Below are 12,024 nucleotides of genomic sequence, written 5' to 3' on the forward strand. Positions count from 1 at the left end.
GGTGTTGAAGGGCAGGTTGGATGGGGCTTGGAGCAGCCTGGGCTGCTGGGAGGTGTCCCTGCCCATGCAGGGGTGGGACTGGATGATCTTTAAGGTCCCTTCCAACCCAAACCATTCTATGATTTAAGAGGAAAATATTCTCCTCAGTGTCTCCTCGAGTTCCCCTCAGCATGTTTGTGGTCTCCTCGACAGGAGCAAAAATTAGGGAAGAAAAGAGGGATTTCCTTACTGACCATAAGATTGTACTTGTATGGGAATTTCACTGACTCATCATTTGCTTCCTAACCTGTTTTGTAACACCAGTCTGTTCCCTTCAAGGTAGGTAAAGATGCCTGGATGCCAGTTTAAAGGAAAGATTTTTAAAATGTCTCTTACTGATGTTTTTGTGTGTGTGTGTGTGTCTTGCAGCCCTGGAAGGAAACGGGATTTCTCACCAGTGCTTTGGAGCCAGTACTTTGAATCTATGGAGGATGTTGTGGTAGAAAATGAAACTGGCAAGGATATATCCTTTTTTTTTCCACACTGAACGTTTGCCCCACTCACTGAGAATAAGAATATAACGTGTTGTTGAGCTTATTGGGGTTCTCTTCATCTTTGTAAAGTGTTTCTTCTCATCTTCCATATTTAATTTTCTAGGGAATCACCATCAGTAACTAGAACAACCCCATCTAAACTGACAAAACTGGCAAGGTCAGTTCCTGGTATTGCTTCTTTAGGAATCCTTAATTTTAAAAAGTCTTTCAAATAATTTAATAACATATTTTGAAATACTTACCAGTTCCCACAGTTTCAACCATATCAGGATCAAACCTCAACACTAAATGTTAATATATACCTGCAAATTTCTAAATGCCTTTCTACAGCTGCTCCCAGGAGGTTCTGCTTCTGTGCACACACGAAGAAATGTGTGATCTTTAAGGTCCCTTCCAATACAAATCATTCTACTGGGGTTGTTCAGCCTGGAGAAGGCTCCAGGGAAACCTAAGAGCAGCTGCCAGTGCCTGAAGGGGCTCCAGGAAAGCTGGGGAGGGGCTTGGGACAAGGGCAGGGAGGGATGGGAGCAGGGGGAAGGGTTTCCAGCTGGCAGAGGGAGCTGGAGCTGAGATGGGAGGGAGAAATTCTGGGCTGTGAGGGTGGGGAGAGCCTGGCCCAGGGTGCCCAGGGAAGCTGTGGCTGCCCCATCCCTGGCAGTGTTGAAGGGCAGGTTGGATGGGGCTTGGAGCAGCCTGGGCTGCTGGGAGGTGTCCCTGCCCATGCAGGGGGGTTGGAACCTGTTGATCTTTAAGGTCTCTCCAACCCAAACCAGTCTGGGATTTTGATTCTAGGGTCTGCACCCCCAAGAATCATGGAATCACTGAATCAAGATGTGTGGTTACAAGCACACACAGCCTCTTCTGGGACTGCAGGATCTCTTACTTGTCCCCATCTCCTCTGTGAGATGTGGATGCCCCCCATGCTGTTTCTGCTAGTGCAAATGACACTGAGAAAGCACCCCATGAGGCTGCTCATTCACACCCAAGCTGTGGGTCCCTAGTTGTTGCCCCCCAAATTGCCAGTCCAATAGCTGGGGTACAGACAAGGAAGCTTCTGGCCAAGGTGGAGGCAGTGGTGCCAGCATTAAGTCTTCTGGTGGTGTCAAGCCAGATTTTGACTGCTGCTGTCTCCTTTCCAAGATCTCTGTCCCTTTTACAAGTGTTCATGTTGCTTTTACACTACTTTTCAAGCTGACTGCTCTTTGCCAGTCTTCCAGTTACTGTTTAATCCAGCTGATGGCACTCATCCTCTGTGACATGCTGAAACCACTGCTGTTATCCAGACCAGTTGCTAACTGGGAGCTGTGGGACCATCTCAGCAAGTACAGTGTGTGAAGGTACTGGGACAAGACTTCCCTACAGCTCTGACCAGAGCAGTTTGAGAGGTGCTTCCAGGTTTTTTGTCCTAATTACAAAAAGAGAACATTTTAATCTGTGTTTCATTAACACAGCCTTGCTGTAGGAAGAGCTGCCTCAGTTTTTAACATCCATGCTCCAGCTCAGCCATTAGGAAAGCCAAACTTTCAAGCTATTTCTTTCCAAATCCCAATGTAGTAATTCTTTCTCTGAGCAGCATGTGATGCTTTGGAAGGAGAAAATTCTCTCCCTTTGTTGTTTTGCTCAGCTTGTCATTATTAGGTGTTTATTAACTGCATCTGCCCAATTGATCCTGTGAATCCTTCAGGATATGCACCTTGGCTGCCTTTGCAAGGGCAGTGTGCACCCCTGGGGCTGCATCAGTAATGAAAAATAAGAGGGATAATGGGCCTATTTGGGTAGGTGGTGAGCAGAAGCATCCTAAATGGAAGCAAATCTTAGTTATTTAGGATGTTTTATGTTACCTGGGACCTTTAAAAGAAGCTTGAACTCCTGTAGGGATAGGCTGTGGACAGATGTATGCTGTGAAAGCAGCTGAATACTGCTCCATGACCAACTCCAGGAGATGAACCTGTCCAAGCTGGCACAGCAACTGTAAGTGGAATGGTGTGGGGAGCACCTGCACCAGATGTTTGCAGCCAGCAGATCCAGAGGGCACTGCAATAGTCAGCAGAAAAGCAGTGAACAGCCTCTGTAGCTGCAGGTAGCACAGTTAGGTTCAGAGGGATGCTTTTGTCCACCCCAAGGAGAGAAGAACAGCAGAAGGAGCTGATGTGACTTGTCTGATCTGTTGGTCACAGGTTCAGGCACTGAACAGAGATTTCACAACTCCCAGTTCTGTGCCTTTCCCTAAGGGATGTTGTTTTTAAGGATAGTTACACTGATTTTTCAGACTTCAGCTGCCCCAGAGAAGCATCTTTGCTGTTTATGCTCCAGAGAGCATTTATATTGCCTGAAAAATCTTGTTTACTGGCTTATATGACATTTTTCCTTGGAAGTAATAAGAAAATACACCAAATCCAAATGACCTGCTCCTATGTGCATGCTGATCATGGTTTGTTTTTCTCCTGTTAGTTGTTCAATTCACTGTTGTGCATGGGGGGAGAAGGGTGTAGAGGGATCATAGAATCTCATAGAATCTTAGAATCTTAGGGGCTGGAAGGGACCTCAAGAGATCATCTAGTCCAACCCCCAATGTGTGGATAACAGGGGGGAGGAGGTCTAGGCAACAGGAAACCAGCTCTTGAAGCTTGAATAAAGTGGGTAAAGTTTTGTGCTTTCATCAGGAGGAGAAATGAGGCCTTGGTACACAAAGGTAAAAACAAAACACTGCTGGGTGTTGCAGACTCCAAAATACTTCCAGGTAGATGATTTAAAATAACTAAATGTCCTTAACTGGTCATACACTTTTCGAATTTACAAGAGTGGATTGGAGGGGCCTGTTCTGCTGCTGCTACATGGTGGAGGCCATTCTGCTCTTTCCTGGGCTGTATTTACTGTAAGTAAGCTGCTGCTTTATAGAAATGTATATATTTATACATCTATATGCAAATATATTCCTCTGAGCATGGAATGCAACTAGCCATTCAGCTCTGCTAAGCATGGGAAAATCCATTCAGAAAACTGAACTGATGATAATGACTGATAATAAATCTCATCATCAAGTCTTCTAAAATATTTCACTGACAGTGTGTTTCTTAAATAGGCAAAGCTCATGTCAGGGTTTCTCATCTGGGTTTTAATGATCAGCACAAGCCAAAACTACATCTGCCAAATAGCTCCTATGTTTTCATGAAATGACAAGAGAATTCCCAGCATATCCAGTTGTTGGTTTTTCTTCCAGAAGGCTGCTTTTCCAGGACTACCAGTGAAAGTTCAACAGCTTGATCTCATCATAACAATATTATCTTTGCATGGTTGAGGTCCTGTTTGACTTGTTGAAAATCCTCATTTGCTGCTCAAGCAACTTGAACCAGGAACTGAAGAGGGAGCATGGGGACTGACTAAGTAAAAAATCCTCTCTCCCACCCATTCCCTTTCAAAAATAAAGGCAGTTAAGGAAGAAAACTTCTAAAGGATTTCAAGCAAAGTAAAATAACTTCCAGTGTGGGTTTTTAATTGAGACATTTTTAATTGAGGAGCTCTTGGAGCTGTCTAGTGCCCTTAACAGAGGATGGCATAGGATGACTTCCATGGACTGGACAGATGAAGTCTCTAGATCTCCCTGTCTCTGGTCATAGAATCACAGAATGGTGAAGGTTGGAAGGGACCTTCAAAATCCTCAGGTTCCAACCCCCCTGCATGGGCAGGGACACCTCCCAGCAGCCCAGACTGCTCCAAGCCCCATCCAACCTGCCCTTCAACACCTCCAGGGATGGGGCAGCCACAGCTTCTCTTCTGAAAGTGTTGAATTTCAAGTCTTAAATCTCTCTCTTACTGAGTCCTGTAATTATTTGGTTGTTGCTCACTAGTTGCCCAGGTGGACAGATGTCCTTCTCTCTCCTAGTTTAGGGGGTTTTGTTATGATATGCAAGTGCCTTAAACAGATGTAGTGAAGGTCACTGCTTCCAGTGGGAGGCAGAGGTATGAAGTCACATTCTTCTGACTTCAGGGCTTCTTCCAAGACATTTCCACCCTCTCTGGACCTCTTTTATTATTTTTCCCAATAACAACACCAATGCCATATTTACATTTAACAATCTCCAGAGTTGAAGGGAGCAGAGTGATTGCAGGCACTGTACCTCACTCTTACCAGCTTTTCATGTCCCTATTAACAGTTAACAAAGTTAAATGCAAGATTGCTGTAAATTTACACCTTGCACTTCAGGCTGCACCTGGAGAAAGAAGCTGCCACAACAATTAGTTCATGCTATGGAATTATTTCCATTTGTGCATTTTGAAATGAAAGTTTATCCCAAGAAATCAGGTGTTAAATGTGTGGGATGAGCCAGACCTTAAAAAAAAAAAAAAGATGACCCCAAACAATCCCATCCCCCCTCAAAAACAAGAAGAAACTCCAACTGTGAACACTGAGACTCTCTATAAATAAAAAATAAAGGGGAAAGGGAAGGAGGGAGGGAATGGAAAAGGGGAGAAAAATCAGCTTGCAGGAGTGTTGTGCTCCTTTCTCCTTTTACTTACTGGCCTGGTAACTTCCTGGAGGATGTGTCTGTACATCTCTTGGCCAGAGTATTCCTATTGGGATAAAATTCAGGGCATTGGAAATTTTCCCATTTTCTCACATCACGTTGAAGAGCCTCTTTCTTTACTCCCTGCTGACAATGTTTTGATTTTTAGCAGCAGACTTCCCATCTGACTGCTTAAATGCTTGCTTGGGTACATGAGCACCTTGCAAGTTGAGTTTCCAGGATGTCTTTAGGGGCTCTGAAATATTAACTTATGGATTTGATGGTTTAAGGGAGAGCAACTGCTACAATCATTTAGGAGCTGAAAAAGCTGAACAACCAGAATGGGAGGACTGGGAAGCTTTCAGATCTCTACCCATTATGTAGGTGGTTCTATTAAGAATTCCTCAACAAATTCCCCCACTCCTGCAGGGTGGTTATTTGAATAATCAATGCTTCCTGACACTGAAGTTTTCCTTGCAGCAAAGAATGCCACTTCATTGCTGTGAGAAAAGTTGGGGAGGGACTTTGGACAAAGGCTTGTAGAGAGAGGACAAGGGGGAATGGATTTAAATGAAGAGGGGAGATTGAGATGAGATTTGAGGCAGAAATTCTTTGCTGTGAGGGTGGGGAGACCTTGGCCCAGGTTGCCCAGGGAAGCTGTGGCTGCCCCATCCCTGGGGGTGTTGAAGGGCAGGTTGGATGGGGCTTGGAGCAGCCTGGGCTGGAGGGAGGTGTCCCTGCCCATGCAGGGGGGTTGGAACTGGATGATCTTTAAGGTCCCTTCCAACCCAAACCACTCTGGGATCCTATGATCCTCAGCCTGCAATAACTGGTGTAGATGGAGCTGCCAGGGTCAGAGCCACAGTCGTGTTGTAGCCCTGCCTTGCCTGAAAAAAAGATTCCTCACTTGTTCCCCCTGACTGCTTTGGACTAATCAGTTTTTTAACATTTCAGCCTTGCTGAAAAAACCTGTTCTTTGAGAGCAAACCTAACGTGTCCTGCAGAGCAGCTGCTTCATCTTCATGTCACATCAAAGACTAATTCTGTACTGGGGGGGGGGCTTGGGGAAGGGGAGATGACTTCAGTGCCTGTCATCCCACTGCTGCATTTCCATTTCCAGAGGTTCTTCAAAGCTTGAGTTCATTATTCTAGAAAAAACAAATCATGTCTTATGCACAGGGAAATAAATGTCCTTGGAGACAGTGTGAACAGTGGTAGAAAGGATGGAGCTTTGGCTAGTTGAAGTTTATATGGAATAGCCTTGCTTGCTTTCTTTGGCACCTCATGGAATCCACTTTGTTGACACTGGAGGATTTTTGTGCCACCATCTAAGCCTTTGCTGTTGTTCCAGGGAGTGCTTGGTGCTGCTAATCCTTTTGTAGCTGGGTTGTGGTACTTTGCAGATCATGTTGACTTTGTCCCTTCTTGCAGTCTGCAATCATCAACAGGATCCAGTGCAGGATTGTGGCTTTAGATCTCCGAGGCCATGGTAAGTAAAAGAGAATCATTTTCAAATCACATAAGTATGTTGCACACTCTCCTGGCTGCACATCAAAGAAGATGCAATGAATCCTTCCCAAGGTGTCTAAGCAGGCATCCCTGAGGCATCCTGATTTTTATTCAAAAAGCAGGGATGGAAAAGTGGCTTCTGGAGCTCCCTGACCCCCTGTCCTCCCGTGCCTAAAGCTGAGACTCCCTGTGCCTTTGGGTGAGGTGGTGGTGAACTTGTTCCTCCCTACATACTGGCACCAACCCCCTCCTTCCTATTTTCATAACCTAGAGGTGGCCTTTACCTTTATAAATAATCACAGACTGGTTTGGGTTGGAAAGGACCTTAAAGACCATCCAGTTCCAACCCCCCTGCATGGGCAGGGACACCTCCCAGCAGCCCAGGCTGCTCCAAGCCCCATCCAACCTGCCCTTCAACACTGCCAGGGATGGGGCAATAATAACATCTATTCTTTAGTTTTAAGATGCATTGCAAATATAAAAGTCACAGGGAGTGTTTCCTATCCAGAAGATATAAGGGCAGAAAGGACCAACTGTTATAAATTCTGGGTTTCTTAATTATTCATGTTAACTGCTCTAGATTCACTCTTAATAACTGTGTCAAAAACCTTTGTACAGTTGTTGCTCCAAGTATTGAGGGGTCTGAAGCTTTTCTACTTACATAAACTTAACTTTTTGTTGTTTCAGGAGAAACAAAAGTTAGGAACCCTGAAGATCTGTCTGCAGAGACTATGTCAAAGTAAGGAGGTTTATGCTCTCTTCAGTGTTTCACTGTTCAAAACCCTTTATTTTCTTTCTTTTCTTGAATGAGGCCACAGAATCTTCATTCAAGGAATTTGGAAGATAGTTTCATTTCACATGATTCTGGTCATTGTCTCTTCTTTTACTTCCATTTTGGGACAGTTGGAAATTTATTTGAAGTATTTGAAATCTTATCCCTTCCAGCTTGAGTCAGATTCCAAACTGGAGTAATTCTCTAGGTGCCCTCAGTTTTTTAAACTCACTTTAAAGATCAGTGGCTTCATCATTGCTGTGAGAGCAGCTCTGGGGGAAAGGACCTTGAGGTCCTGGTGGACACCAGGCTGACCAAGAGCCACCAATGTGCCCTTGGGGCCAAGAAGGCCAATGGGCTCCTGGGGGCATCAGGAGGAGTGTGGGCAGCAGGTCGAGGGAGATTTCCTCCCCCTCTGCCCTGGTGAGGCCATGTCTGGGGAACTGGATCCAGTTCTGGGCTCCCCTGCTTAAGAAGGACAAGGAGCTACTGGGAAGAGCCCAGCACAGGCCACTGAGATGCTGAAGGGGCTGGAGCATCTGCCTGTGAGGAAAGGCTGGGAGAGCTGGGGCTGCTCAGCTGGAGAGGAGGAGACTGAGTGGGGGTCTCCTCAAGGCTGATCAGTATCTCCAGGGGAGGTCAGAAGGGGGGGACCAGACTCTGCTCAGTGATGCCCAGTGACAGGACATGGGGCAATGGGCACAAACTGGAGCACAGGAGGGTCAAGCTGAACATGAGGAAAAACTTGAGGATGACAGAGTCCTGGGACAGGCTGCCCAGGGAGGTTGTGGAGTCTCTTTCTCTGGAGACATCCCAACCCCACCTGGATGTGTTCCTGTGGAATCTGGTCTGGGGGATCCTGCTCTGGCAGGGGGTTTGGACTGGATGATCTCCAGAGGTCCCTTCCAACCCTGACCCCTCTGTGACTGTGACACTTGAAACCTGCAACACAATGGATCACTTTTTAGAGATTTCCTAACAGAAGGGAAATGCTTTCCTCAGAAACTGGGCTATTTTAGCTTGAAATCCCCAGTTTGGTTCTTCCTGGGCCCATCCATGAGCGTTCAGAGCACGTCTGCCTTGGACTGGCAGCTTCCCCAACGTGTGGGTCACAGCCTGAGACTTTCAGGCATGGAGGGACTTGCTTTTTTCAAGCTACCACAGCCTGTTTGGGGATGCAAATCCCCCCCTTGACAAGGCTGTAAGCAAAGCAAAAACCCACAGCTGAGCACATTATGTTGTGTCCACGTTTAGCACAAAGAGACTCTTTGCTATGACCACAATTAAATCATGAAGGATTTTGTAACCTTCATATGAGCAAATCCACTTGGCTTGTTGTGGGGAGGCCATGTGTGAAATGTGTTCTGACTTCCATTGTCTGCCCTGTTGCTGCTGCTCCTGGCTTGTCAGATCCTGATGTGTTGCTCTCCTGAGAAGATGCTGGTTGAAATGATTAGGATTTTTTCCATCTGGAGCAGCATGACTGGGGGGGAGAAAACAAGTTGCCTCCTGTTTTTTAAACCTTTCTCTCCTCTTAGTAGTGAGGTTGAAAATTATTCTTGAACAGCCTTTAAATGGGAGCCTTAAATTAGAGCTGGTGATTGTGGTTTTTAATCAAATCCTCAAGCAATTTTCTCTGCCAGAGCAAAACAAGCTGGTCAAACTCCAAGGTTTTTTACTTCTTTTCTGTTTTCTAGTGGTGATGCAGCTCAGGTCTGTGGTTCCTCTGAATGATTTTAGTCAGGAAAGCCAATTTGAGTGTCATCATCTACAGAAAGGCACTCCAGGTTTCAGACAGGAGTTCTGCTGCTGTTTTGGTTTTTGTGAGTCTCTCCAGCTGGTTTTCACACACTGCAGTGATGGCTTTGGTTTAATCATGGAATCCCAGACTGGTTTGGGCTGGAGGGACCTTCAAGATCATCCAGTTCCAACCCCCCTGCATGGGCAGCAGAGGCCAGGAGAGGGGTTGGCAAGAGATCATAGAATCATGGACTGGTTTGGGTTGGAAGGGACTTTAGACATCATCCAGTCCCATCCCCTGCATGGGCAGGGACACCTCCCAGCAGCCCAGGCTGCTCCAAGCCCCATCCAACCTGCCTTTCAACACTGCCAGGGATGGGGCAGCCACAGCCTCCCTGGGCAACCTGGGCCAGGCTCTCCCCACCCTCACAGCCCAGAATTTCTCCCTCCCATCTCAGCTCCAGCTCCCTCTGCCAGCTGGAAACCCTTCCCCCTGCTCCCATCCCTCCCTGCCCTTGTCCCAAGCCCCTCCCCAGCTTTCCTGGAGCCCCTTCAGGCACTGGAAGCTGCTCTCAGGTCTCCCTGGAGCCTTCTCTTCTCCAGGCTGAACACCCCAACTCTCCCAGCCTGGCTCCAGAGCTGCTCCAGCCCAGCCCTCCCAGCATCTCCGGGGCCTCCTCTGGCCTCTCTCCAACAGCTCCGTGTCCTTCCTGTGCTGGGGACCCCAGAGCTGTTCCCAGCCCTGCAGGAGGGTCTTTCCAGAATGAAGTGGAAAGGGACAATCCCCTCTCTTGGCCTGCTGGTCATGCTGCAGGTGATGCAGGCCAGGACACAGTTGATTTCTATGCTGCCATCACACATTTTTGGCTCATGTTGAGCTTCTCATCAACCAATACCCCCAAGTCCTTTTCCTCAGGGCTGTTCTCAGTCCCTTCTCCACACAAAGCACGTTCCTTATGGAAAGGACAGGGAAATTGTCCCTTGCCTTGTAGTATCTGTGCTCACAGAGAGGCTGAATTTGTGCTCAGTCATGGTCTGTAGGGCTGTTATCATTTCTCTTTAATTGCAAATGTTTTCTCCTTTCAGAATGGTGAATTTCATTATCTGTGCTTCCATTCAAGACCATTTGACCTCACCTTTTATTTAAAATTCCTGCCAGCTAATGTCAAAGGTTCTCTTTAGGGATTTCTTTTAAATGAGTGCTTTCTGTTAGGAATAAGGGAAATGAGGTGTTTATTCAGGAAAGTCTTGGCTTGAGTGATTTCCTGAATTGGTGTGTAGATCAAAGAGTGACAAGAGAACAAACTGGTCTCAATTACCTGTGGGTTGAATGAGGATACAGGGAGGATTTGGAGCTGCCTTGGATTTGCATTTTCTCTTCCCAAATCTGCTTCAGAGATGCATCGAGGTAGAGGTGCCCAACCCTGCTTTGTCCCTTGGTTTTGCAGAGATGTGGGAAACGTGGTGGAAGCCCTGTATGGGGACCTGCCTCCCCCCATCATGCTGATTGGGCACAGCATGGGAGGGGCCATCGCGGTGCACACGGCGGTCGCCAACCTGGTGCCGAGTTTGTTGGGTCTCTGCATGATTGATGTTGTGGAAGGTAAGTGTGGGCACCTCTGGGTGGGGTCCTGTACCCCTGGGTGGGATCCTGTAGCCTTGGATGGGTCCTGTGCCCTGGGATGGGGTCCTTTACCCTGGAAGGGATTCTGTACCCTTGGATGGGATTCTGTACCCTTGGATGGGGTTCTATACCCTGGGATGGGATTCTGTACCCTTGGATGGGGTTCTATACCCTGGGATGGGTCCTGTACCCTTGGATGGGGTCTTGTACCCTGGGATGGGATTCTGTACCCTTGGATGGGGTTCTATACCCTGGGATGGGTCCTGTACCCCTGAGTGGGGTCCTGTACCCTGGGATGGGATCCTGTGCCCTCAGATGGGTCCTGTACCCTGGGATGGGGTTTTGTACCCTGGGATGAGGTCCTGTACCCTCAGGTGGGTCCTGTACCCTTGGAGAGGGTCCTGTACCCTGAGATGGGGTCTTGTACCCTGGGATAGGGTTCTGTACCCTTGGATGGGGTCCTGTACCCTTGGATGGGGTCCTTTACCCTAGATGGGTTCTGTACCCTTGGATGGGGTCCTGTACCCTGGGATGGATCCTGTACCCATGCAGGGAGTTTGGAACCAGATGATCCTTAAGGTTCCTTCCAACTCAAATTGTCCATGATTCTATGATTATGTTTATGACTGTTTGCTTAGGAGCACCAAAGTTGTACTTTCCTTCACAGCATTAAATCCCCAGTGAGCTCCAGCTCTCTCTGAGGGTGTTCCTGGTGGCCAGTTCTGTGTAGAGGGATGTGGCAGTAATTTCATCAGGTGCCTTAGAGTCACAGCTCTTGTTTTTAGGTACAGCCATGGATGCCTTGAACAGCATGCAGAACTTCTTGAGGAGTCGTCCCAAAACATTCAAGTCACTTGAGAATGCCATTGAGTGGAGGTAGGTCATGCTGAAGTAGCCTCCAAAATCACTTCTCTTTGTAGCTTGACTCCCAAAGGCAACAGAAGTTGATGTAATTGGTCTGTTTTCTCCTTTCACACTCACTTCCCCAACTGTTGTTACCAATTCCTTGGCTGATTTGACAGGGAGGGAGAGGTCACACAGCTAATTCATTTCCTGGGAGAGCTGGTTGGGCATTGGAAAAGGATCTTCTAAGAGCTTCAACTAAGGGAAAGCTTCATGGTAGGAACTGCAGCTTCCTTATAAGTGTCCCAGGTATTACAGAAGAAGCTTGAGATGTGAATCCCTTGCATAAGAAGCAGGATTTTTTTGCCAGTTCCACAAGAATTACTTACACTTCTGGCAGTGAGTTTGAAAGGGAGAGGCCTCATAGGACTCCAGAAAGCCCAGTTCTGCTGCCAAATGCCCTTGTAGTTTCTGACCTCTCCCTGCAATGGGTATAAC

At 47.2% G+C, this 12,024-nt stretch overlaps 1 protein-coding gene across 1 annotated transcript in view; it reads left to right on the top strand.

Moving 5' to 3' along the window:
- The first annotated feature begins 414 nt into the window (after window positions 1-414).
- PPME1 (protein phosphatase methylesterase 1) overlaps window positions 415-12,024 on the top strand; it is a 19,634-nt gene continuing 8,024 nt past the window's right edge. The window contains exons 1-6 of the mRNA XM_009997982.1: window positions 415-502; window positions 3,316-3,408; window positions 6,470-6,527; window positions 7,235-7,286; window positions 10,508-10,662; window positions 11,469-11,559. Coding sequence (XP_009996284.1) covers window positions 464-502; window positions 3,316-3,408; window positions 6,470-6,527; window positions 7,235-7,286; window positions 10,508-10,662; window positions 11,469-11,559 — 488 coding nt within the window. The 5' untranslated portion in view covers window positions 415-463. The remainder of the gene's footprint in view (window positions 503-3,315; window positions 3,409-6,469; window positions 6,528-7,234; window positions 7,287-10,507; window positions 10,663-11,468; window positions 11,560-12,024) is intronic.

The sequence above is a fragment of the Chaetura pelagica genome, unplaced genomic scaffold, assembly GCF_000747805.2.
Source record: "Chaetura pelagica isolate M959 unplaced genomic scaffold, ChaPel_1.0 scaffold555, whole genome shotgun sequence".
In the NCBI taxonomy this organism is placed as follows: domain Eukaryota; kingdom Metazoa; phylum Chordata; class Aves; order Apodiformes; family Apodidae; genus Chaetura; species Chaetura pelagica.